General features: G+C 39.0%; 2 protein-coding genes and 1 long non-coding RNA gene across 5 annotated transcripts in view; 1 reads left to right on the forward strand and 2 right to left on the reverse strand.

The window, feature by feature from the left end:
• Positions 1–16,975, reverse strand: part of LOC134221019 (zinc finger protein 182-like) — a 69,822-nt gene extending 52,847 nt beyond the window's left edge. For 2 of the 3 annotated variants that reach the window (XM_062700193.1, XM_062700192.1), the window contains exons 1-2: positions 16,681–16,973; positions 16,480–16,598 (exon numbers count right to left, since the gene is read on the reverse strand). In XM_062700193.1, the coding sequence (XP_062556177.1) occupies positions 16,480–16,598; positions 16,681–16,803 (242 nt within the window). In that variant the 5' untranslated portion in view covers positions 16,804–16,973. Of the gene's footprint in view, positions 1–16,479; positions 16,599–16,680 lie in introns of all 3 variants that reach the window. The other variant, XM_062700194.1, reaches the window with a different exon arrangement.
• Positions 16,976–18,722: 1,747 nt separating this feature from the next.
• Positions 18,723–27,141, forward strand: part of LOC134221022 (COMM domain-containing protein 4) — a 161,402-nt gene continuing 152,983 nt past the window's right edge. The window contains exons 1-2 of the mRNA XM_062700198.1: positions 18,723–18,847; positions 18,923–18,955. Of these exons, the coding sequence (XP_062556182.1) occupies positions 18,953–18,955 (3 nt within the window). The 5' untranslated portion in view covers positions 18,723–18,847; positions 18,923–18,952. The remainder of the gene's footprint in view (positions 18,848–18,922; positions 18,956–27,141) is intronic.
• Positions 20,523–25,858, reverse strand: LOC134220565 (uncharacterized). The gene is made up of 5 exons (XR_009981957.1): positions 25,413–25,858; positions 23,008–23,060; positions 22,494–22,941; positions 21,831–22,425; positions 20,523–21,704 (listed from the first exon to the last, which is right to left on the reverse strand). It is a non-coding gene; the product is annotated as an uncharacterized LOC134220565 (long non-coding RNA).

The following is a 27,141-nucleotide window of genomic DNA, read 5'->3' on the forward strand; positions in this document are numbered from 1 at the left end:
TTCAACGTACCTTGTGCCGAATTTTAGAAAGTTCTATCAACAAAAAAACACTGACAATATGGAACAAAACTTGCCAAAGCCATCATCTAATCCAAAACGCGGTACTTATGCAAATTGTTTTGACTGTTTAGTTCTTGTTCCCATAGATTTAGTACTTCTAGTGGTGAATAAGGCCATTTAGAAGGGATGTAATTCTTACTGCAGTTTTATTAGTCCTATTAGCATTTTGATACAACCATATGTTGCAGTTTAAAATCATATTTGAAATCAGTAATATTGTAAAAAAAAACTTGGAGAAGACGTTCAATAAATTGTTATACAAAAATCGACATTTAACGTGTAATTGCTTGGAATTCAGATCAGGATCGCGCGGATTTGGCGCGGAAAATAAATATATCAGGATCAACCCTGCAATTTCATTTCATAATTCATCATTGATTTGCATATACAGCCGTTTCTGTTTTTACACGGTTTTTTTTACACGGCCAAACATTTTGCAAGATTCGTCGAGAAATCATAAAACTTTTTTTACACGGATTTTCAGATTTTGAACTGAAAAACGGAACGCATCCCTCGTGTAAAAAAAAAGAATCCATCCCATTACTATAGAAAATATAGATACTATACTATAGAATAGATATACTATAGGGTAGAGAACCACTTGGGCAGCACCCCCTATTCCCGTCCACAACCTTCATTACTCGTGTGCATTACAACCGAATTACTTATTTTTTAGTACATGCTTAGTTTTTGTCCATATCTAGTAATGTACAAAAAATCAATCCATTTGGTTGGAACGCGGTCGAGTTATTAACGTTGCGGACGGGAATAGGGGGTGCTGCCGAAATGGTCTCGCTCCCTAGATACTATAGAAAAGAAATGTAAAATGCATTCAAAATTTGTTCAAGTTTTGGCTGCTTGCCAGCTCTTGCTCGATTGGATGCAGTTTTCTAATGCTAACTAACTTCGTAATATTTTCAAGTCATTTTTGTCATTTTATTGGCAGAGTTAAATCATTTTGTCAGCTTTCATGTTATTTAAATGTTTATTGTCAGGTCTGTCTCATTTGGAGAATTAAACTTAAAAGTGGCAGTTCGAAAATTAAAAAATCACCCCGTTATAAGAATGGCTGGTGCTACCCAGCAATTCCAATAGGACATCGATGGAAAATGATTCGATATCTGTCAAAAGTAATCTTGCTCTGCGAGCAGGGTTATTTGATAATTATTGAAATGTCACTTTTAAGTTTAATTTCAGTTTAATTATCCAATTGAGACAGAGCCTCAATATGGGAGCTCAAAATCTATCTAAGCAGTTTTGTCGGAACATGTTGTCAAATGCTACATCGTAGAAACTGAATCGGAAGTATTTTTTTACAAATATGGTAAATCACTACTTGGGCCTATGGACCCGATTCCCGGCTCACTGCACAGAAAACTAAGGATTTACACTTTTTGGAAGCCGTAGGTTTATGGTTGATAATTTTAAAAAAGTCTCCCATTTATTTCGCACAATACTCAATATTTTTCAACAATTTATTTCACTCCTAACTGGTCCAATTATAGAAAATAAAAATGTGCATTCCGAACAACCACTCTCTGTTGCTACAGCACTGAGCCGGAGTGAATCTTTCCACTTTTACAAAACGGTATTTTCATATAAACACCTACCTGAAAATCGTCACAGTTCTCGATACAATCATTGCTTGAAGCTGTTAATCACCACACAATAATTCTAAACTCACGCACTTTAATGTTTTCTATTTGTTTGTTTCACTAGAACTAATATAAACATATTAGAATACATTTCAGAATGTATCCTCAAACCGAACAAAAATTCACCTCGGCCTAAGAACTTCTAGCCGCACCGTGCTGCCAGAAGGCCAAGAGTCTTTTTTAGTATGAACAAAATCTCTCAACGTTTATAGGAAAACTATCTAATTAGTTGACCGTATCATGTTATTTGTAATTCTCTCGATTTCAAAAAGTGACAAAAATATAGTTTTTAAGCCTTTGGAAGTAATTTGGATGAGTGAATATATCTTTTCAACCAAATAAAAATTATTATTTATAATACCATCTGGCATCATGTCGACGTTGAACGTGCTTATTTTTGTTTACGTCGTATTTTCTACCGTCCCGAGAGAGAATGAGAGTAAGGTGTTGAGAGATTGATTTTGCTTAGGCCGGGAACCGGTTTGGAAGTGGGCCGGAAATGAAATCGCTATGACTGAAATTAGTGCTGAACCTCGTTAATTTAAATCAAATAAAAGCTTTTCCAAACGATGTTTACCAAGAAAAGCTATTTTTAAGCAGAAGTGAGCCCCAGTGCAGTATTGCACGGCACACGAAATTAAGGAAAAGTTGCTTCCTGTCATAAATATCAATTAAATAATGCAGTCGCATGCATGTTAGGCCGGGAATGGGGTAAGAAACCCTATAAGAAAGTTTTCAATCCCCGGTTCATAAAAGTGATAATTTAATAACTTTTGAAGCAGGTCTCCAGCCGTACAAGAATCATGTCGTTTATTAAGACACTGTTGAACTGGCTCAAAAGACATTGACATTAGGCAAAAGACATTATATTTACAGTTTTTTTTCTCCCATTTTATCATTCTTAATCATATAGATTGATCTGTATGATGTTATTCTTGTCTTTATGGTCAGAAGGTAAAGGTTTGCCTAAGTTATTGGTTTTTCATAGTTTTTGTTCTGTGTCAATATGTCTTGTAGAAACTGTTTGTGCATTTAGTCTATTTTATTGTCATTTCTAACAAGTTTCCAAACTAACTCTATTTCTATAATGTACTAATGATCAGTTATAAGTTAGCTATAGGATTTACTGTTCAGTGGCAGAATAAAGCTTCATCACGCCTATTCCTTATCTATTTGTAAACATAATCGAGACGAGATTAAGATTGTTATTATACCATCATTACAATATATTATATGTTTTATTATGATTCTTTAAATTGAAACATAACAAAATAAGACTGGCGCCACGTTTCTCGTTTTACCCTTCTTACACCCTAAGAAGGGTATTAAGATCACTTGAAAAATCGACTTTTTATCCGAGACTCGGAGACCAAAGTCATATATACTAAGGGACGATTCAAATATGACGTCCACTACTTTTTGAGATTACTAGACCCCCCCTCCCCCCTCTGTCACGCTTTTTTGTATACCTAGTATATGCAGTGTCACAAAATCTTAGACCCCCTCCCCCCTAAAACCTGTGACAGCATTGTTGAACGACCTCTAATCAACTCAGCTCGACGAACTGAGCATATGTATGTATGTGTGTGTATGTGCGTGTGTGCGTTACAAAAAATGTCACATCTAGATCTCAGCCGTCTGTGAACCGATTTGCATGATTTTATCTTTAAACGAAAGCTATGCCTTTGCCCTTGAACGCATTGATTTTTTTTGCAATCGGACATTTAGTTTCCGAGATAGTTAAGAAATACGAACATTAAGTGCAAAATAATGTCACATCAAGATCTCAGCCATCTGTGAATCGATTTGCATGATTTTATCTTTAAACGAAAGCTATGCCTTTGCCATTAAACGCATAGATTTTTTTTTGCATTCGGGCATTTAGTATCAGAGATATTCGTGAAATGGGGGTAGCAGGGACTATGTCCAAGGGCTTGACGATCCCTCCCCAGGCCATCTGCGAGTTGTGGCGCCTGCCTAGGATGTGGTGGGGTTTGACAGTGGGCCCTGTTAAACCTCTATAAAAAGCTGCATGTATCCGCAAGTAGGCTCCGCCAAAGCGACCGTGTGCCGCTCAAAGCGCACAAGCCCAAGTCCTGGTGTTAGGTGGGACGCTAAACAGCCCTGACACGACGGCCCTCCGACGAGACAGGAGGTTTGCGCAGGCCCAATAAGCCGCCTTTAAAAACAACTATTACGAACAACATAGAAGATAATACGACTCGATACAATCGGCAACGACCTAGGCGACGAATAAAGGATCACGATTGGAAGCTTGGAACATGGAACTGCAAGTCGCCAGGCTTCGCAGGTTGCGATAGGATAATCTACGATGAATTACATCCCCGCAACTTCGATGTCGTAGCGCTGCAGGAAATCTGCTGGACAGGACAGAAAGTGTGGAAAAGCGGGCATCGAGCGGCTACCTTCTATCAAAGCTGTGGCACCACCAACGAGCTGGGAACCGGCTTCATAGTGCTGGGAAAAATGCGCCAACGCGTGATTGGGTGGCAGCCAATCAACGCAAGGATGTGCAAGCTGAGGTCTATGCGCAGCTGGAGCAGACATACGATGGATGCCCACTGCGGGACGTCAAAATCGTCATCGGTGACATGAACGCTCAGGTAGGAAGGGAGGAAATGTATAGACCGGTCATCGGACCGGATAGTCTGCATACCGTATCGAACGACAACGGCCAACGATGCATAAACTTTGCAGCCTCCCGCGGAATGGTAGTCCGTAGCACTTTCTTCCCCCATAAGAATACCCACAAGGCCACATGGAAATCACCTAATCAAGTAACGGAAAACCAAATCGACCACGTTCTAATCGACGGTAAATTCTTCTCCGACATCACGAACGTACGCACTTACCGCAGTGCGAATATTGAATCCGACCACTACCTCGTCGCAGTATGTCTGCGCTCAAAACTCTCGACGGTGATCAACACGCGTCGTAGTCGTCCGCCGCGGCTTAACATTGGGCGGCTACAAGACGGTAGACTAGCCCAAGACTACGCGCAGCAGCTGGAAGTGGCACTCCCAACGGAAGAGCAGCTAGGTGCAGCATCTGTTGAAGATGGCTGGAGAGATATTCGATCCGCCATTGGAAGCACCGCAACCGCTGCACTAGGCACGGTGGCTCCGGATCAGAGAAACGACTGGTATGACGGCGAATGTGAGCAGTTAGTTGAGGAGAAGAATGCAGCATGGGCGAGATTGCTGCAACACCGCACGAGGGCGAACGAGGCACGATACAAACGGGCGCGGAACAGACAAAACTCGATTTTCCGGAGGAAAAAGCGCCAGCAGGAAGATCGAGACCGTGAAGAGACGGAGGAACTGTACCGCGCTAATAACGCACGAAAGTTCTATGAGAAGTTGAACCGTTCACGTAAGGGCCACGTGCCACAGCCCGATATGTGTAAGGACATAAACGGGAACCTTCTTACGAACGAGCGTGAGGTGATCCAAAGGTGGCGGCAGCACTACGAAGAGCACCTGAATGGCGATATGGCAGACAACGGTGGCGGTATGGTAATGAACCTAGGAGCACGCGCGCAGGACATGCGACTTCCGGCTCCGAATCTCCAGGAAATCCAGGAGGAGATCGGCCGGCTGAAAAACAACAAAGCCCCTGGAGTTGACCAACTACCAGGAGAGCTGTTTAAACACGGTGGTGAAGCACTGGCTAGAGCGCTGCACTGGGTGATTACCAAGGTTAGGGAGGATGAGGTTCTGCCGCAGGAGTGGATGGAAGGTGTCGTGTGTCCCATCTACAAAAAGGGCGATAAGCTTGATTGTAGCAACTACCGCGCAATCACATTGCTGAACGCCGCCTACAAGGTACTCTCCCAAATTTTATGCCGTCGACTAATACCAATTGCAAGAGAGTTCGTGGGGCAGTACCAGGCGGGATTTATGGGTGAACGCTCTACCACAGACCAGGTGTTCGCCATACGTCAGGTATTGCAGAAATGCCGCGAATACAACGTGCCCACACATCATCTATTTATCGACTTCAAAGCCGCATATGATACAATCGATCGGGACCAGCTATGGCAGCTAATGCACGAAAACGGATTTCCGGATAAACTGATACGGTTGATCAAGGCGACGATGGATCGGGTGATGTGCGTAGTTCGAGTTTCAGGGGCATTCTCGAGTCCCTTCGAAACCCGTGAGGGTTACGGCAAGGTGATGGTCTTTCGTGTCTGCTATTCAACATCGCTTTGGAGGGAGTAATACGAAGGGCAGGGATTGACACGAGTGGTACGATTTTCACGAAGTCCGTCCAGTTATTTGGTTTCGCCGACGACATTGATATCATGGCACGTAACTTTGAGAGGATGGAGGAAGTCTACATCAGACTGAAAAGCGAAGCTAAACGGATTGGACTAGTCATCAACACGTCGAAGACGAAGTACATGATAGGAAGAGGCTCAAGAGAGGTCAATGTGAGCCACCCACCACGAGTTTCTATCGGTGGTGACGAAATCGAGGTGGTTGAAGAATTCGTGTACTTGGGCTCACTGGTGACCGCCGATAACGATACCAGCAGAGAAATTCGGAGACGCATAGTGGCTGGACATCGTACGTACTTTGGACTCCACAAGACGCTTCGATCGAATAGAGTTCGCCGCCATACCAAACTGACTATCTACAAAACGCTTATAAGACCGGTAGTTCTCTACGGACACGAGACCTGGACGATGCTCGTGGAGGACCAACGCGCACTGGGAGTTTTCGAAAGGAAAGTGTTGCGTACCATCTATGGTGGGTTGCAGATGGCGGACGGTACGTGGAGGAGGCGAATGAACCACGAGTTGCATCAGCTGTTGGGAGAACCATCCATCGTTCACACCGCGAAAATCGGAAGACTGCGGTGGGGCGGGCACGTAGCCAGAATGTCGGACAGTAATCCGGTAAAAATGGTTCTCGACAACGATCCGACGGGAACAAGAAGGCGAGGTGCACAGCGGACAAGGTGGATTGATCAGGTGGAGGACGACTTGCGGACTCTCCGCAGACTGCGTGGTTGGCGAAGTGCAGCCATGAACCGAGCTGAATGGAGAAGTCTTTTATGTGCAGCACAGGCCACTCCGGCCTTAGTCTGATGATAAATAAATAAATATTCGTGAAATACGAATCTTAAGTGCATTTTTAGAAAACTAACAAAATAATGTCACTTAATGATCTCAGCCGTCTGTGATCCGATTTGCACGCTTTCATTTTTAAACGAAAGCTATGGCTTCGCGATAGAACCCATTAATTTTTTGTTTGAATCAGATATTGGGTTCCGGAGATATCTGTGAAATACCAACATAAAGCATTAGACGTATTTTGTTCACAGCATTGGCAAAATAATGTCACATCATGTTCTCAGTTGTCTGTGGACCGTTTTGCACAATTCTTTCTTCAAACGATAGCTATGCCTTTGCCATTGAACGTATTGTTTTTTTGCAATCGGATATTCGGTTTCAGAGATATCTGTGAATTACGAACATGAGGCTAATTTTTAGAAAACTAATAAAAAATTGCCACATCAATATCTCAGCCATCTATAGATATATGGTTCGATTTGAACTCTTTCGGGCTTCAACGGTTGCAAATCAAATCTGCAGCCTTTGTGTATTTTTATTGAAAATTTTAAAAAAATCCAAGGAAATCCCTTTTTACCCTTCTTACATCCTAAGAAGGGTATAAAAATCGCTTGAAAAACCGACTTTTTATCCGAGGCTCGGAGACCCAAGCCGTATATACCAATCAACTCAGCTCGACGAACTGAGCACATGTATGTATGTGTGTGTGTGTGTGTGTGTGTGTGTATGTGTGCGTATGTGTGTGCGTTACAAAAATGTCACATCAAGATCTCAGCCGTCCGTGGACCGATTTGCACGATTTTAACACTAAACGAAAGCTATGACTTTGTCATTGTACGAGTTTAATTTTTTTTTTGCAATCGGACATTTGGTTCCAGAGATATGTGAGAAATACAAACATGAAGTGTATTTTCAGAAAACTAACAAAATAATGTCACATGAATATCTCAGCCTTCTGTTAACCAATTTGCATGATTTTATCCTTAAACGAAAGCTATGACTTTGCCATTGAACCCATTGTATTTTGTTTTTGCAATTAGACATTGGGTTCCGGAGATATCTCTGAAATACGAACATAAAGCATTAGACGTATCAACTTCACACATTGGTAAAATACGTCCCATCAAGATCTCAGTCGTCCTTGGACCGATTTGTGCGATTTTATCTTTAAACGAAAGCTATGTTTTTGTTATTGGACCCATTAATTTTTTTCTGCAATCGGAAATTCGGTTTCAGAGATATCTGTGAAATACGAATATGAGACATATTTTCAGACTACTAATGAAGAATGGTCACACCAATATCTTAGCCGTCTATGACCCGATTTGAACTCTTTTGGGCTTAAACAGAAGCTGTAATATTGCCATTTAAGGCGGCAAATCAAATCTGCAGTCTTATTGTATTTTTTAAAAAATTTTAAATTTCCAGAAAAATCCCTTTTTTACCCTTCTTACACCCTAAGAAGGGTATTAAGATCACTTGAAAAATCGACTTTTTATCCGAGACTCGGAGACCCAAGTTATATATACCAATCAACTCAGCTCGACGAACTGAGCATGTGTATGTATGTGCGTGAGTGTGTGTGTGTGTGTGTGTGTGTGTGTGTGTGTGTGTGTGTGTGTGTGTGTGTGTGTGTGTGCGCGTGTGCGTATGTGCGTGTGGCGTGTGTGCGTTACAAAAATGTCACATCTAGATCTCAGCCGTCTGTGAACCGATTTGCATGATTTTATCTTTAAACGAAAGCTATGCCTTTGGCATTTTTGCAATCGGACATTTAATTTCAGAGATGTTCGTGAAATACGAATCTTAAGTGCATTTTCAGAAAACTAACAAAATAATGCCACATAATGATCTCAACCGTCTGTGATCCGATTTGCATGCTTTCATTTTTGTACGAAAGCTATGGCTTCGCGATAGCACCCATTAATTTTTTTTCCAGTCAGATATTGGGTTCCAGAGATATCTGTGAAATACGAACATAAAGCATTAGACGTATTTTGTTCTCAACATTGGCAAAATAATGTCACATCAAGATCTCAGCTGTCTGTGAACCGATTTGCATGATTTTATCTTTAAACGAAAGCTATGTCTTTGCCATTGAACGCTTTAAAATGTTTTTGTAATCGGACATTTAGCTTCCGAGATATCTGTGAAGTACGAACATGAGGCATATTTTTAGAAAACTAATAAAAAATTGCCACATCAATATCTCAGCCATCTATGGTTCGATTTGAACTCTTTCGGGCTTCAACGGTTGCAAATCAGCGGGCTTGGTTGCAAGTCAAATCTGCAGCCTTTGAGCATTTTTATTGAAAATTTAAAAAAATCCATAAATATCACTTTTTTTATATTGAAGACGATAAAAAATTATCGCTAGCGTTTCCTTAGCGACCAATGTTTGTTTTATGTTTATTTCGCTTCCTATTAATATACGACTTTCACACTTGTGTCTTGATGCTGCTTGAATTATTTTATTTGTAAAAATATTAAATAATATTTTTATAAAACTAGATTTTTTTTCCCTTTTACTATTACCATAATCGCATACCTATCAACTCAGATCAAAGAACTGAAAAGTGGCTATCAACGATCAGTGCCAGTAAATGTTCCTTTCGACCTCACGAAAAACATTGACTGGCAAAAATTTGCATCGGCGGTAAAAATTGGTATTGAATCAACTGATATTCTTCCTCCACTGGATGAGTATCGATTCCTTACCGAATTGATTCATAAAAGCGCACTAGAAGCTCAGAAACGACGCGTTCCAAGTACATCTGTCATAAGAAGACCAGCCACTCCTGGATGGGATGATGAATGTACTAAGTTGTATTCCGAGAAATCTGATGCCTTCAAGGCTTTCCGTAAACACGGAAGGTCTGAGCTTTTCGAAGAGTATTTGAGGCTTGAAAGAAAGCTCAAAAATCTTCTCAAGGCTAAAAAACGTAGCTACTGGCGACGTTTTGTCGAGGGACTATCACGAGAAACCTCAATGACAACACTTTGGAAAACGGCCCGCAACATGCGGAACCGCATTTCCACCAACGAGAGTGAAGAATACTCCAATCGATGGATATTCAACTTCGCAAAAAAGGTCTGTCCAGATTCCGTACCAGCAGGATCCCGGTTCTTTGGGTGGGCCATTTTCAATGCTGGAACTATCTATGTCTCTTCTTTCATCGAATAATTCTTCCCCGGGATGCGATAACATTAAATTCAACCTTCTGAAAAACCTCCATGATATCGCTAAAAGACGATTACTTGACCTGTACAACTGTTTCATGGAGTACAACATCGTACCCCCAGAATGGCGACAGGTGAAAGTAATAGCTATTCAAAAGTCTGGGAAACCAGCGTCTGATCACTATTCGTACCGACCGATTGCCATGCTATCATGCATGAGAAAATTATTGGAGAAAATGATTCTTTCAAGAATCGACCATTGGGTCGAAAAAAATGCATTGCTTTCAAATACTCAGTTTGGTTTTCGAAAAGGTAAAGGAACAAATGATTGCCTGGCGTTGCTCTCTCCAGATATACAGCTGGCCTATGCGCACAAGGAACAACTGGCTTCAGTATTCTTGGATATTAAGGGCGCTTTTGATTCAGTTTCCATAGAAGTACTGTCGGAACATATGAAGTACTGTACTGTCGGAACAGTTAAACATATGAATTTTACTCTCGGCACCCTGACAACTTCCAGAAATAGCTACATTGGCCTTCTCCAAGGATCATGTTTAAGTCCCTTGCTTTATAATTTCTATGTTAAAGATATTGACAATTGTTTGGAAGAACAATGCACGCTCAGACAACTTGCAGATGATGCCGTGATCTCTCTAAGAGGTCCATGTGCAGCTGTCTTGCAAGGACCATTGCAAAGTACCCTAGATAATCTGACTGTTTGGGCCAGACATTTAGGGATCGATGATTATTTGATAGATAAATGCCGGAAAAGAATACATTTTCTACGTTCTATATCCGGAACGTGGTGGGGTGCTCACCCGGAAGACCTCATCAAACTCTATAGAACGACTATTCTCTCTGTTTTAGAGTACGGCTCTTTCTGCTTCCTCTCAGCAGCTGATTGCCACCTAATTAAATTGGAACGTATTCAATATCGTTGTTTGCGTATTGCTCTCGGGTGTATGCATTCAACGCATAACATGAGCCTGGAGGTGCTTGCTGGAGTCACTCCTTTAAAGCACCGTTACTGGGAACTCTCACTTAGAATACTGATCAAATGTGGGACAAGTAACACACTTGTCTTAGAAAATTTCGATAATATGCTTGAACTGATTCGTCAGTCAAGATTCCTGAGGGTCTACCTCAACTACATATCGTCAGATCTGTGTCTTCCATGTTATAATCCACCTCGAGTTAACTTCATCAACGACAGTTCCTCCATTGAATACGATCTGTCCATGAAACACGCTATTCAAGGAATACCAGATCATCTTCGACAAATATCTATTCCCTCCATTTTTTTCTGAAAAGTATGAACATGTCAATTGCAACAACAGATATTTCACTGATGGTTCTCGCATCAACGGATCCACTGGCTTCGGTGTCTTCAATGTAAATTCAACCACCTTCCGAAAACTTCAGGAACCGTGTTCGGTTTATGTTGCTGAGCTGGCAGCAATTAACTTCGCTTTGGGGATTGTTTCCGATCAGCCCGTAGACCATTATTTCATCTTCTCGGATAGTCTTAGTTCTATCGAGGCACTCCGGTCGATGAAACCAGTTAAGCACGCATCTTACTTTTTTACAAAAATAAGAGAGCAGATGCGTAATCCTATCCCATTGCCTAATCTATGGCAATGAGAAAGCGGACACGCTAGCAAAGGTGGGCGCACAGGAAGGTGAAGTTTATGATAGACAAATCTCGAATAACGAGTTTTTCCCATTAGTCCGTCAGAGTACTCTTCAAAATTGGCAAATGAATTGGTCACATTAACGGTGGTGAGGACTTGAGTCGAGGCTTCATTCGCGTGATGTCAAGGCTTATGTCCAATCACTATTCACTAAACGCACATCTCTACAGAATAAACCTTGTCGAAAGCAACTTATGTAGGTGCGGAGCCGGTTACGATGACATCGATCACGTAGTTTGGTTCTGCTCGGAGAATGACGCCTCCAGAGAGCAACTATTGGATACCCTTGTGGCCCGAGGTAAACAACCCTACAGGAAATAAGAGGTGTTTTGGGAGATCGCGATGTGCTTTATGTGCAGTCCATCTATGCCTTTCTTTGCTCGGCTGATATCAAAGTCTAATGCCCGTGTTTATCTCTTTCTCAGTTTTTTGTCTCTTGTTCGATTCTGTTTTTCTGTTCCGTGTACCACGAAGCCCTGGCCATCCAGAAGATGCTCCCTGCTGAATCAAAATCGAGCACGACGCCATGCAAAACCGTCTTCAACGCAAACGCCCGGATGAGCAGCTGGAATAACCTAAATCCAAATCCTTACCCCGTCCATCCTGAATTAAGTAAAATATAACCTTGAGTCACCACGAGTATTATGGTCTATGTCCCTTCCCTACTAACTGTTAATGATAAGATGATACAAATTATAAAGATATCATACTTAAGAATTGCGGCTCCGCAAAATGTCACACACGACTGAGCCTACCAAATAAATGAAATGGTTAAAAAAAAAAAGATCAAAGAACTAGATATAAAATGTGTATGTTACAAGATAGTGCCACTTCAAGATCTCAATAGTTTGCTTACTGATTGAGCTCTCTTAACTACAAGCGGGAGCTAAAATATTGCCATGAAATGCATTTTTTCAATCGGATATTGGATCCTACTGCTATCTCTGAAATTTGAACAAAATTTACCAACTAAAAATTCGAATTTTTTTTCGAGCATAAAAACCTCATTTATTTTAATAAGAAAATTATTTTGAGCTTTTTTTTATTTTATTTGTTATCCAATGAAAGTTCATATTTATGCATAGAAATTATAATAAATAGTGCACCCATAACCTTTCAAAAGTGTAAGAAGGGTTCCATTCACTGTAGGTGGATTAAGTCGGGTTTTTTATTTTGAAATCGATAAAAGCATGATAATATCAGTTATTTTATATTCAATTGAAGGTCATATGCATAGAAATTGTAATATGCACTGGGCACACACAACCATTCAAAAGTGTAAGAAGGGTTGCGTTCACTGTAGGTGGATTAAGTCGGGTTTTTTATATTGAAATCGATAAAAAATTACCACTAGTGTTTCCTTAGCGACCAATGTTTGCTTTATGTTTATTTCGCTTTTTATTAATATACGACTTTCACACTTGTGTCTTGATGCTGCTTGAATTAGGCCGGAAATTAGGAATTATTTAAAATCTATTTTGTCCCCCCCCCTCGGATTTTTTTTTGCCAAAAAATAATATGGCTGATATGCCCATCTTATTCAGAAAAAATAATATTTTGAGGGGGCAACAAAATAAAATTCGGATAATAATTTTATAATTATTTTGAGGATTTTGAAAACATTCTTTAACAAATCCGAGGACTTTTTTGATTTTTTTAATTTTAATATTTATTTTTTATTATAAACTTCTACTCAGTACTATTGACATCCTACTGCTTAGCCCATCGCCAGATTGTAGCCAGGATGTCCCGGGGCTATATTTTTTTTTCAAGTCCATTCAAGCTAGTTTTAACCGTAGCTTCGACTCATCACAGGGAACGCATCAGAAAAGTATTGCCGAGAAGAGATCTCACATCATTATATCTGATGAAAATGGCCTCTGCTTGACTGCACTACCAATCAAAATCTGAGAATGCAGACTGGGCGGTATGATGCCATAAACCCATGGGCGTAACTAAGGAAAAAATCTAGGGGGGGCTAACTTTTTTTCTAATTGTTCTATTCAAGTCACACACAGAAAAGTTATCTTTTACTCTCAACGCTGTCCACAACATAATTCAGTCTGGTTTGGTTGTAGCAACTCAAATATGACCCAAACTATGGGTTACAAAAACTACTGTACAACATGTGTGCTACTTGGGAAGTTGACCTACCAGACAGCGTTTTCAACACATCCAGTGACCCTGATATGTGTAACAACTAATAAAACGTTTGGCATTTCGGAGGGGAGTCATATTAAAAAGTAGTGAACGGCTTGCTGTCTTAAACACTTCTCATCAGAACGTTTATCATTGCTTAACGATTACATGCTGTTGACTTCACATGCGTCACTCACTGGAATTCAGAGAGTGTAGTTACAACAACATAAAAATCTAGAAATGTTGTGTAGGTTTCCCAAAAACTTTGATATGTAAAACAGGAGCTTTGCAAAGCGAAAGAAGGCTGTTTTATATATCCATTCAAAGGAATTTTAAGTCCTTTCTCATTCACATTTTAGTTACCTCTCCTTGAAACATTAGGATTTGTCGAGCTGTTTTCGAATCTCATGAAACCTAGTAGGATTTTGGGAAATAGCAGCGAACCGTTGTACTTGGATACCACATTATCGGAAGGTTTTTATGACAATCTCTTCAAAAATGCCATGCATTTCTAAGAACAAGCCTCCCGGAATCCAAATTTAAATCTATTTGTGTTTTCAAGGGCACACCACTAAATACGGAAGCAACGCAGAACTGTCATTTTATTTCAGCTTTGCTGCTTCGCAAAGATAATGCATGAGATAATAAAAACGACAGTTGTGTATAGCTTTAGTGTTGAGTTGTATAGAATGGTTTGCCCTTCAAAACACGAGTTAGTTAAGTCATGGATTCTGAGATACTTAAAGGATTATTTCAGAAAGCAAGATATCAAACGCACACTTCAGTAAAAAATACTCACAAGGCTCTAGGCAACCTTAAAAATCCTAAAGGATTGATTACTTGTTATTATACCGCTCATAAAAAAAATCTACTACCTCCGCTTATTTTTGATCGCAACACAAAATGAGCGCCAGATAATCGCCTAAGAAAAACAAACCTCCAGAAAAAAAGCTACTTTGATATTTTTTAAAATACGGTTATTTAAAAAAATATATGGTGAATTGTGGCAATAAATACTTTGATAATACGTGCTATTTGTACTGCAGATAAATTTTCCACATCTTTGAGAGCTTTGGAAAATGATCACGAAAGTTCTCCTTTTGTTGCAAGGCACAATATAAAATTCCATTGCCAAATCAAGACTTCAAGACAAAATTTTCAAAACGACTTATCTGCTTTTGTAAACAAAGATTTAAACGACGATTTGACGAATCTGATAGCTCACCCACGCAAACCAACACCATCAATAGGTAGGAGAAGGATTCCGCTACCTGTTGATGGTGTTGGTTTGCGTGGGAGAGCTATCAGATTCGTCAAATCGTCGTTTGAATCTTTGTTTACAAAAGCAGATAAGTCGTTTTGAAAATTTTGTCTTGACTTGTTAGAAATTCATCGCAATCTTAAGACCCTGTGTCTTTTTGATAGTTAATCAATTTTTTATGTTGTCACCAGGGGGTAACCAACTCTAAACATTCTACTGTAATAGAAATACTAAATACTGCCGAAAAACAACGTCGCATACAGGGTTGTTAATCGTTAATTTATCGTTATTGCCGATAAAGTTGATTGTGATCAACGTTATCGGTTGCTACGATAATGATGAATCAACTAAATAATTATCGGAGTTCGATAATTTAACGTAAATTAACTCAATAATTTTGCGATAACGTGGTTACTAGATTCCGCAAATAAAGTTGGTGTAAAATTTTGACAGAAGCCGAGAATGGAACAAATTGTTTGCAGCTTGTCAACCAGAGTTAATTGAAACGGGGCATTCTAGAATGAATGTTTAATGCCTGCTACTCTATGAAACGAAAAGAAAAGAGGTGTGCTGTTGGTGGTTAAGTGTTTTTTTTTTTTCACTATGCAGCATAGGTTTTCCGATAAGAAGATCGCGGAAGTTTGCAATACACAGGCGGATTTAATTCTCTGAGACAGAGACACATAACTATAAGAACGCTTTTACTGAGAACACATAATGACTTTCCTTTGTCAAGAATATTCAGCTGGAATCGCAACCTCTTCGGCAATATACCTATTACGATCCAAGTACTAGAAATTTATTTGATGCATCGATCTGTTGTAGGGCTGCATTCCAGGCATAGAGCACCAGTACCGAGTAAATATATGATTCGGTAAGACTAAGGAGATTGGTATGACTGTGAGTCATAAAATAATGATATAACTGGGTGCTCCGGATCTTCAAATAAATGTTTGTTAATCATGCTATATTAAACATTAAGAATAGACATTAAAAATGCTCTCAGATTCTCTACTATGGACAACTGCGACTCTGTAAGAATTTTTATGATTGACCGAAATAACGTTTTGGTCAATTCTGCCACCTCCTTGAATCCCAATTCAATTTCTGGATTAAAAGGTGTTTCTGAATATTACAAGGCGAAACAATATTTTAAAAGAGATACATCCGATTCTGTTTTTACACGATTTTTTTTACACGGCCGTGTCCATATATAATCAGAAAGCTAGATATGTGCAATACTTATGTAAAGTAGTAACAATTCTAGAGGGGCTAACTTGGTTCTAGGTGGGGCTATAGCCCCCCCTAGCCCCCCTGTAGTTACGCCAATGCATAAACCACAAATGATATGATTGGTATACCAATCTATAGTCTGTATTCATATGTACTTACTCCAGAAAGGAACAGAACAGCTTATCCGCCTGTCGGAACTCGTTGCAGATGGTGTACATAAGTTTAGCCTTCATTTCACATCCGTTACAGATATTTGCATACTCCTCTGAATTAGAGATCTACAATAATTCAGGAAATGTTTATTAGGAATCTTTTTATTTTTCTCTTTATTCTAGGTATAATTATAAAATATTCACAAACCTGTATACCCAATGCATCGTGCAAGAGCTCTGTGATTTCCGCCAGAGTGAGACGTTCATAGATGGGATTAGTTGGTTCGCTGGCCGACAGGCACAGCCGGCACGACTCCGGTACGATATCCATCAGCTTAGGAGTTATTGAAGCAGATTTTTCTGCCTAAATAAATTTAGATCCTAAATAAACTAAATAAACTACAAATTTTAGTTTTCACAGAAAGCAACCTCGATTTGTTTTTCTCGTTATTTTTTCGTAAATAATGACAGAAAAATAAAGCCTGACAAAATGTTTTCTCGGCTGCAAGGGCTTCAACGCAGGGTGGCCAGATCCTTGCAAAAAATCGGTATTTACACGCTTCACGGTTAGACCTTATATTAGGTACTTTTCACTCAAATCGGGGGTTCAGTTTGAGAACCCAAAAATAGGTAACTTTTTCTTGATATTAAGTAAAATTTACTTAATCATAAGTAAAATATACGTAATTTATATAAAATTAGGTACTTTTTTCTAACCGTGTAGATAAGATGTGAATTTGCATAACGTATATGTGGAAACACACGTAACCGGTATTAACTAATAACCTTTATGTGGATTCTCCTATAGCGGGTGGTTATTAACGCACACATAAAATTTATTTGTAAATTTCTTTAGATTTTTGCCAATAAAAAAGTGTGGATTTTTATTAGTGTATATTAATCTGTTTTTTTTTAAACAAAACATTAAATAATAACCGAATAATCGGTCATTTTCAACGTTTTTGCGTAATGCTACGTTTTGACAGGGCAAGTGAATTGAACAACTCAGTTGAATTCGATTGACTTGCCAAAAGTTGAACATGTTCAACTTTCTTTTCATTCAAGTGAAATGAATTAAGGTGTTTACACGTTCCAATCGCGTCCGATTCAAGCGACTTGCTCAATTCACTTGCCTTGTCTAAACCAGGGATTGAACTTATCATTTCATTATCATTTAGTATTCAGCCAATAACTCATTACAGAGGGAGAATTCCGAAAAGTGTTGTATGGCAGACTGCTAGCGCTGATTCCCCTCTACAACTTTGTCTAAGGGTAAATTGCTCTATGTATAATATTAACAGCGTGAAACGCTAGGAATACTCAATATACTAAATGATAATAAGTGTTATTATCATTTAGTATATAAAATGATACTAGCGTTTCCCGCGGTGAATATTATACATAGAGCAATGTACCCTTAGACAAAGTTGTAGTGGGGAATCAGCGCTAGAAGTCTGCCATACAACACTTTTCGAAATTCCGCCTCTGGAATGAGTTGTTGGCTGAATACTAAATGATAATGAAATGATAAGTTCAATCCCTGGTCTAAACGTAGCATAACCAAAACAAACATCCAAAACCTATTTTTAGGTAAAAATAAACGACCGAAATCGGTAATTTTTAACGATAATTCTTGATAACCACCACTACCTAACTTTAGGTAATCGATGATTACCTATAGATTAATTTTTAATTTCAGATAGCATAAACTTTAATCTATTGATCTCGCTATTGATAGTTTAAGTTACAAAAATGCCATCATAAGTTAAATTTTAATCTAAAAGCGAATTCTTTTATTTCTGAGTGTACAAACGACCCGGCCACATCAGGGTTGTTTCAGATTATTGCGAGAAGATTGAAAAATTCGAACAGGGGTCCGACGGTCGACTGTCGGAAAGCTGTTCCGCAAACGTCAAATCACTTGTTGCACGGTAAAATTTTTTGGTTTATTTTTTCGGTGTGAATGTTGATTATTAAATTCAAGGAGAACATTCAACTTTAAACGAGTGTTACATGCCGCTAAATTTTTTTAACAAGTTTTATGATACTTTGAAGGCATTTGGTCATATATTTATGTGATTTTAAAACATTTTAGATTTCTCGAATATTCTTGGTATCAAGAAATATCAACACTTTTCGTACAGTGCATGACATTTTGAAGTTTCCGACACTCAGTCTGCTTCTTCTTCTTTGCTCCGCAAAATTAGAATTTTTCTCTTTTCTCGCAATAGCGTGTAGAGAAGAGAGGAGGTGAGGTGCCAATGAAGCATAAATAGCTGTTACGTAATATTTAAACAATCTAATGACAAAATTTGTGTTTGTTTTCTTGTTGTGCTTCGTCGTTTGTTTATATTCGAAGACGGCTGTTAGCTCCGGTAAGTTTTATTTATTCGTTATTCGCTTTTATTAAAGCACAAGTTTTCCATAAAATTTGGTGTAATATTTTCCAGGGAAGGTGAATAAATCAATCATTACAAAACATGGTAAGTTCGTTTTCAATGATTTATAAAACAAAAAATTCAAAGATGCAATTATTATTCATTCGCCAATGGTCCAATGCACCGAGTTCATCATTGACGTTTGAGACGGGCGCTGTTTACTAAGAATGAATACTTTTTCATTCATCGAGTTCATGCAAGTGTTCATTTTTAGTAAACAGCGCCCGTCTCAAACGTCATTGTGTTCATTCGGTGCATTGGACCATAGACTAACGCAAAATGAACTCCCCCAAGAAATTATGACGTTTGAGCGGGTCGCATAATGAACGCAAAATGAACTTTTGTTCGAGAAGACGACCCGCTCAAATGTCAAAATCCATCGGGTGAGTGAATTCGATGAACCCCTGCATAAGTCTATAAAAGGAAAACCAAGGGCCTCATACGCCTGTCACTGGCGAAAAAGCTCGTGTACTCTGCATCGAAGCTTAGAACCGGTGTTAGGGCGCAATCGTTAATGTGAACATTTTTATATTCGGTTAGTTACTGCAAATAAATTATTTTTCGAGTCTCTATAATCAAGCAGGTATCTCAAGCATATCACATCGTTATATTGCTGCATGATTGAGTGTTTAATTTTGATAAAATATCGAAAACAAAAGTGTGCATAAAAATTGCCTCGCCATAACAAAAAGGTGGTAGAGAATTAACACTGTTGTTTACAGTTTAGAACCAAATCCAGATGTCGCACATGTTGGGGTAGGGATTCAGTGCTCCGCCTTCTCCCCCTGAGGAAAACAAACACTCTCGGGTACTTATTCAAAAGGACGTATGTGATTTTGTAAACAAAGATTCAAACGTCGATTTGTCCAATCTGATGACACTCCCGCGCAAACCAACACCACCAACAGGTAGCCGAAGGCTTCCCCTACCTGTCTGTGGTGATGGTTTGCGTGGGAGTGCTATAAGACTGGACGAATTGACGTTTGAATCTTTGTTTACAAAATCACATACGTCCTTTTGAATAAGTACCCGAGCACTCCTAAATAGACTTATGCAGGGGGTTCATCGAATTCACTCACCCGATGGATTTTGACATTTGAGCGGGTCGTTTTCTCGAACAAAAGTTCATTTTGCGTTCATTATGCGACCCGCTCAAACGTCATCATGGTCCAATGCACCGAGTTCATCATTGACGTTTGAGACGGGCGCTGTTTACTAAGAATGAATACTTTTTCATTCATCGAGTTCATGCAAGTGTTCATTTTTAGTAAACAGCGCCCGTCTCAAACGTCATTGTGTTCATTCGGTGCATTGGACCATTTCTTGGGGGAGTTCATTTTGCGTTAGTCTACACGCTTACTTCAGTTCACCCAAATATGGGTGAAGAGTACCTATAATCGCCGAAAAGTGCACATACGTATTTATGGGTAAAGTGACATTTACCTATATTTGAGTAAAGCAAATTTTACCCATATATAGGTACTTAAATGTCAACGGTTTATTGGTAAATTTCACCCAAATTTGGGTGATTTTTTATTGTTTGTTTTGTTCGTGATATTGAGACTTGAAGCATTAAAAATAATAAAATTGTTGAAATAATTATTAGGCAGATTATTCATCATTTTTATTAAAATAGCTTTTCAAATAAATATAGCTAGTACATAATCTATGATTAATTCGAAATAAAAAAAAAAACCCTGATTAATCCACCTACAGTGAGATTTTGACCCTTCCTTAGTCGTAAGAAAATATTGTCAGACTCCAGTATTTAAAACGAGATTAAAGTAATCAACTTCCCACCGCGATTGAACATATAACGTGAAAAATTAATTGCCTACCCAAAGGCGGATTCCATGTGTTGAGTAACAACAAAATGAACGAATACGCACTGTATGTCATGCTGCCTATCTATCAAGCGCACGTCGGATTAAATAGGTATTGTAACATGGTTAGTAACTATCGTAACGCTGGTAGCATATATTGTACCCGTAATTTCCAGAGACCTCGATATTAATTATTCCAGAACTAACTAAATCAGTCATTGATCTGAACGAAAGTCAATAGCGTTCAATAATAACATATATTTCGCCACATGGATGCATAATTTTGTAAAACTAATCTTGTTTAATACCTTAAAAATGAGCTAGATTTGTATGGTAGTGAATTTTAGTGGTCTATTGGTGTCTCAAAACATGCTCACATTTGCTATCTAGTTTCCACTGAAGAAATTTTTGAAATCCCTTTAAATTTTTACGTTTTTGCTTTTCTGAGAAGATTGTTTGGTACATGCTTCTATATGTTCCTCAATTAAAATCAATTGTTTCTTTGAAACAAATCAGAAAAATATGCATATTTCCATACCATATCATTTGTCATAATCATATTTTCAATATTAAAGTGAATTTGTTCCTAATACCACACATTTTATTTAATAATTCAAGAGATTTATTGGTAGATTAATACGTAACACGCCTGAGTAACGCATACAAAGCGAAATTATATACACTTCCGAAGGAAGGGTCAAAAAGATCTAGCGCTGTACTAAAATTGTTTGAGCTACTGGTTACTAACAGTTTATGTTGGACCGGTAAAACAGAAGCCATGCAGTATGTACCACACTGACTAACATTAAATTGAATCGAAGTTCTGGTTCTCGGCACCCGCTGTGTATGGTTCTTCCAAGATTTCAACCGCTGGGATACTCAGTAGGGAAGGGGAAGTATGCCATGATCCAGAATTTGGTTTGCATCACCTTTTAAACCGGGTATGGGTAGTTGACGATTGTTTCAGGGACCTGTAATGAGTATAAATTTATCAATATGTCATTCAAATGATTCCCTTTGATGAGGGTATCCACATCATGTAGAGGTTCTGTTCAATAAAATTTATGTGAAAAAAGCAGGGCTTCCCGTGTAAATACCTTTTTGTCTAGGCAAATAGCTCAGTAATGTCCCGGATTCATGAAGTCATAGTATCACGGGAAGTCCCTTGAACTGTTGCATGTCTGCAACTTAGTTCGGTTGCTTTGGCTGCAACCACATCCAGTGCCGAAACCAATTCATCCACTTAGATTGCAGATCCCTTCATTTTACATTCTTTCCGACAACTGTTTGGAATCCTTATCAAGTTGCTCGATTTTATTGACCATTTTCTTCAGCCAGCGTTAAATAGCCGCAATTTTGGACTAGGTTTTAGCCTGCTCTAGAATAAAATCCCTTCATTCGGAGATCTATCTCCAGTTCAACTGACCTCTGGGCTTTCAGCTCTGCCTCATCATGGTTTTGGATAGGGCAATAGGGCAACAGATTATTCGTTTTAACGGCGTGTTTGATGGTTTTAGGTTTTAGCATCAATCCCGCCCATTTGAAAGAAGCAGAGCTGCTATTTTTTTTTCTTGGGGGATAGGTAGTTCAATAATTCCGCTGCGATGCTGGCAATGATGGATTCATCCATTTCTTCGTGTATTCATAAAATGCCACAAGACGTTTAGTTTTCATGAATTCCGAACGTTCGTCCTGTACAGAAAATATGTTATTAATACAAATTATGTCGTCGTGTAGTAATTAGTGAACTAATAACTTACCGGTCTTGTATGAATCAGTTACAGTATACCCCCGCTGATCCGACAAATGTATTGCCGGACTATCGGGGTTTCTCTCGTTAATCCGACTGTCAAATCCATACAAATGAATCAAAACAAAATCACAGCACAAATTTGAAAACTGACAGCATAATGTGTTTAAATGGGTGTTGATACTTTTTAATCCGGAAAATTCCGAATTAGCGAGATCCGGACTAACGAGTCGTCGGACTAGCGAGGTCCGGATAAGCGGGGGGATACTGTAGTTTAGATGCTAAACCGGGAACAGCAAGACCCGGTTCTACTGGAGCGGCTGAAGCTAAGTAGCGGCGAACCTGCTCTGGTATTATCAACCGCTAAACCGGGAACAGCAAGACCCGGTTCTACTGGAGCGGCTGGAGCTAAGTAGCGGCGAACTTGTGATGCAAGTAGTAACTCACTACGCGAAAATCTGCCGTAATAAAGAAATATATTTTTAATTATGATTACAAAGACGTGTATTTTAAACAAAACTTACATGATACAGTGACCGAAACGGTGGCAGCTGATTCTGATGAGCACTCGCCGGAACTGATTTAAAATATTTGAAAACAACAACAATGTTATTTTTTTTCACCCAAATTTGAGTAAGTTCATTTACTCAAATATCGGTAAAGCCCCTTTATCAATAATATAGGTGAAATTTACCGATAAACTCCGTATTTCGACGTAGGACTTACGTCTCTCTTTACTATACCGGGTGTCATTTCAAAATATTCAAATCGACCGCGTTACGCCGTGTTGAAAGATTTTAAACGTTAATAGCGTTCGTCTCAGTGGACGAATTTCTGCGGTAAGCCCCTCAATCGACAGATTTCAAGTATGCCTTCCATGTCCATGCTTGGCAAGATCCGAAAAACTTGTTTCAATAGGCATGAAACTGTTTTCAATGAAAAACATTGAGATCAAGGGAACCTATAAATATGGGTACCGCATAATTCTTGCATCATTCCATTACCACGTTCTGATTGGTGCAGACACCAGCGAATGAGAAGCCGCTGGGTCTGCCGAGAAGCCATAAAATAGCGCAACGCGATTTTTTCCTTTCATTCTGACCGGGACAAGCGAAGCAACCGCAACATCGATTGAACAGCACTCACACCTTTTATCAGGGAATGAAGTCTGCACCGACCGCTTTTACGGCTCGACACCATCGAAGCGACCATCATCAGCCGAAACCACAGCAGCAGTCCACCCTACAGACCCGACAAAGCAGCAATGCTGAGCAGATACCGGCAGCAGCAGCAGAGTCGAGCCGAGACCGGCCGGCATCGGTGCTGAGCCGGGACAGGCTGAAAAAAAGCCACATAATGCAGCATGTATGTCCAAAAAACAAACGGTTCTTCAGAGAGCCAATAATAGAGATCAATATCAATGCTTTCAATACCCTTCGGGATAGAAATTGTACTTGGGTGCCAAATCCAGTATTCTAGAGATAAAATTGTATGCGTGATTTTCATAAATAGCGTCAAAACTAACAATGGATAATTTTTCTGATTTAACCGCGAAGTGGACGAAGGACACCGATAACAGCTCAAACATTAATAAACTATCAATCGATTTTTTATCAAATGTTGGATTTTTATGCATTGATAAAAAAAATGTAGATAAACATTGTTTGATACTGATAGGGTGACCATATGAAATTTTTCCAAAGGAGGACAATTCACCCGAATTGAGCGAAAAAGGAGGACATTTGGTTGAAAAAGGAGGACATTAAAAACATCGATCGATTTTTATTTTTTAATATGATTAAGAATGTTATATTAGTTAGTTTTTGCACACTATACTTTATTGGAAGAAGTTTTTGTAAGTCGAGGCAAATACAACATCTTCTTCTATTTTATTAACATAACAGATTACCCGCATTATAGTCTACATAAAGTACTTTCTAATTATAAACTACCAGAAAAATCTTTTTAGTGGAAAGATTTTAACTTCAACTAATTTTAAAATCAGTAGTGAACAAATGTTGAATATTATTATGCTGGCATTTTCAGCGATATTCCACAGAATTCCAACATGAATCATTGTTTACAATTCTGAATACTTTATTGCAAAAATAAATAACTGACCGAACATTAGTTTCATTAAGGACCGAATACAAGATGCTTAATTGTCCAGCGATTTTGAACAATTGAAAAAGGAGGACATGTCCTCCTTTAGGATACCATATGGTCACCCTAGATACTGACCGCACACAAAGCGAACGTGACTGAATGATCGTCCCATGTTACCAATTATAAATCTTATCACCCGAAATCCCATGTCCGGGTATTTCCTTCCTTCTGCTACTAACAATGTTGTCTCAGAAAAGAACATGTACTTCCCACCTGAACTGCAATTCTAAGCTCGCTTGCCCGGCTTATTGGCCTAGCGAAAAGTCCCGTTAGGAAATAGACGCCAGCAGCGAGCAACAAGCGTAAAAAAGAAGAAGCCCTTCTCGAACGCGTTGATGTTGATGACGCTTTGGCTGACAAAGAAGCGGGATACAAGACACTAGCTGATTGGCCCACCAATTGGGAAGCAGAGAAGATTCAAAATAAGGTATAAAAGAAAAGTGCATTCGCTCGCAGAACATTTAGTCTTTTTTATACCATCTCTAGAAATTCACAGTTAGGGTAGAATACGGCTTTGGCAGGGTGCGACATTTGTTGGCACCCTCAACAATATTTGCGTTTTCCAGCAAACATACACTATTTATGAACATAAATTTGATTCAATCACACAATTTCAAGTCTAGGCTTTCATTTGAATAAGTTGTTTGTGTAAAAGTAGCAAGATTTGACGAATTAAGCACCGAAACAAATTTGCACACACGAAATCCTTGCCATTATTGCATTGCCCAAGAAAGCAGCAGACGAAAAGCAAACTGTTACTTACTTTTTTGGATCGCCTGTTTCTTCTCTTTATCGTGTATGATACGACAAATTAGGTACGTAAACTACTTTTTACACTTTATTACCACTTGATTATCACCACAAATAGCAAATTTATCCAATATTTGCTCTATGTTTCACTAAATAAAATTGGGACTGTTCGTTTTCTTTGGCAGCAGCGCACTTTGGAATAGAGCGAGAGAATGTGTTTGTGAGCATATCAAACACACGCTAAAAAAAATACCACGCACAATTCCATGTGATTTGATTTTAGCAAAACTACGAACAAAATATCCGGCGTTGGCATTTATTTTAAAAAAGTGTTAGAATACAAATGCTTCTATTTAGATTTTTACTCAGACCATGAATTATATCAAAAGTGATAACCACACCGTAGTATTTTAAGCCTTATGTGGCTGACAGAACCGTTTTCCTTTTGCAACTTTAATACTTTCCAAGCTCATCAAAAAAATCATAACCATTCCCGTTCCTACATAGCGCATTTCAACCATAAATAATTGCCTACTTTTAGGGTATTATCAATTATTCAACTGTGAAACGTAGTGTACGAATTCGCGAAGTCGAAGCAAAATTCTTCACACAAACAATGACAGTTCTTTATGGGTTTTTACAGTAGAGCAACAGAGAAAAGGAGATGGCGGCCATGTTTCACTCAAACTCTGACAGATAGCAATGGGATTTCCCATAGGAGGGAAGAGCAGAATTTGCTTCGATTTCGCGAATGAGGTGGCTCCAGCTCAATCTCAATCCCCCAAACACACGCGACGCGACAGTCGCGACGAGATTCTATCGCTTGGCGACAGTGATTCTGTCGCCATTGGTATGAAAGCGTAAATAGAACATTGCCTGCAGCGACCCAACGATAGAATCGCGGCGAATAGTTGTCGCCGTCGCGGCGATGAAATCGCTTCGGTCTGGGGGAGCCTTTATGTGTATAGATTTGGTTTTACATAGTTTACGTCGTTGTACACAACCCCCATAATTATTTTGATGAAACAAACATCATGTAAGGACCTTCAAATCTAAGGACCGTAAAGAGCATATTTGAAACTGGTTCATAGACTTTTGCTTACGCGTGAAGACTCTAAGGCATCACAAAAGACAAAAGATGTAAATCTTGGCAGCGGACGAAAAGTATGTAAGTTCCCTTCTCCAAAATGGCCAACATTATTCAAACAGGTTTAAAATGATAAAAGTTATGTAATTGTCAATATCTGGGTACACGGGTACCCTATCTGCCATTCACGTCTGTTTTTTGTTGGCCGCATAAGGGGTAAAATTTGTTTTACAATGTGTTTAAATGTTTTTGCCTATCTTCCACATGACATAAAATTGATGCCAAGGCTAGAATTCATGTTTTGTTTTAAGCCAGTTTTGATAATTAATAAAAATTTCTTCCAAAATTGAGTGAAGCGAGATGAGCGTGCGGCCGATAATTATGAATGAATTTTACTACTAGAGGATATAAACAACCAGCATCTGGCACCAATACATTGTTAGTTTTCTACTTCCATGTCTAGTTGCTGAAGGGAGCAAAATCATTGCTGATAATAGAAATTGCTATGCCAATAGGAGAAACTTTGACCTGTTATTTTATATTAAATTTACTAAGTTTGTGGTAAAAGATATTATATTAAGTGAACACCAATCATCAAAGGAAGAGCATACAAATGTATACCAGTTGAACTATACCTGTGTTTTAGTGTAATTAT

The sequence above is a fragment of the Armigeres subalbatus genome, chromosome 3 (genome assembly GCF_024139115.2).
Source record: "Armigeres subalbatus isolate Guangzhou_Male chromosome 3, GZ_Asu_2, whole genome shotgun sequence".
Classification (NCBI taxonomy): Eukaryota; Metazoa; Arthropoda; class Insecta; order Diptera; family Culicidae; genus Armigeres; species Armigeres subalbatus.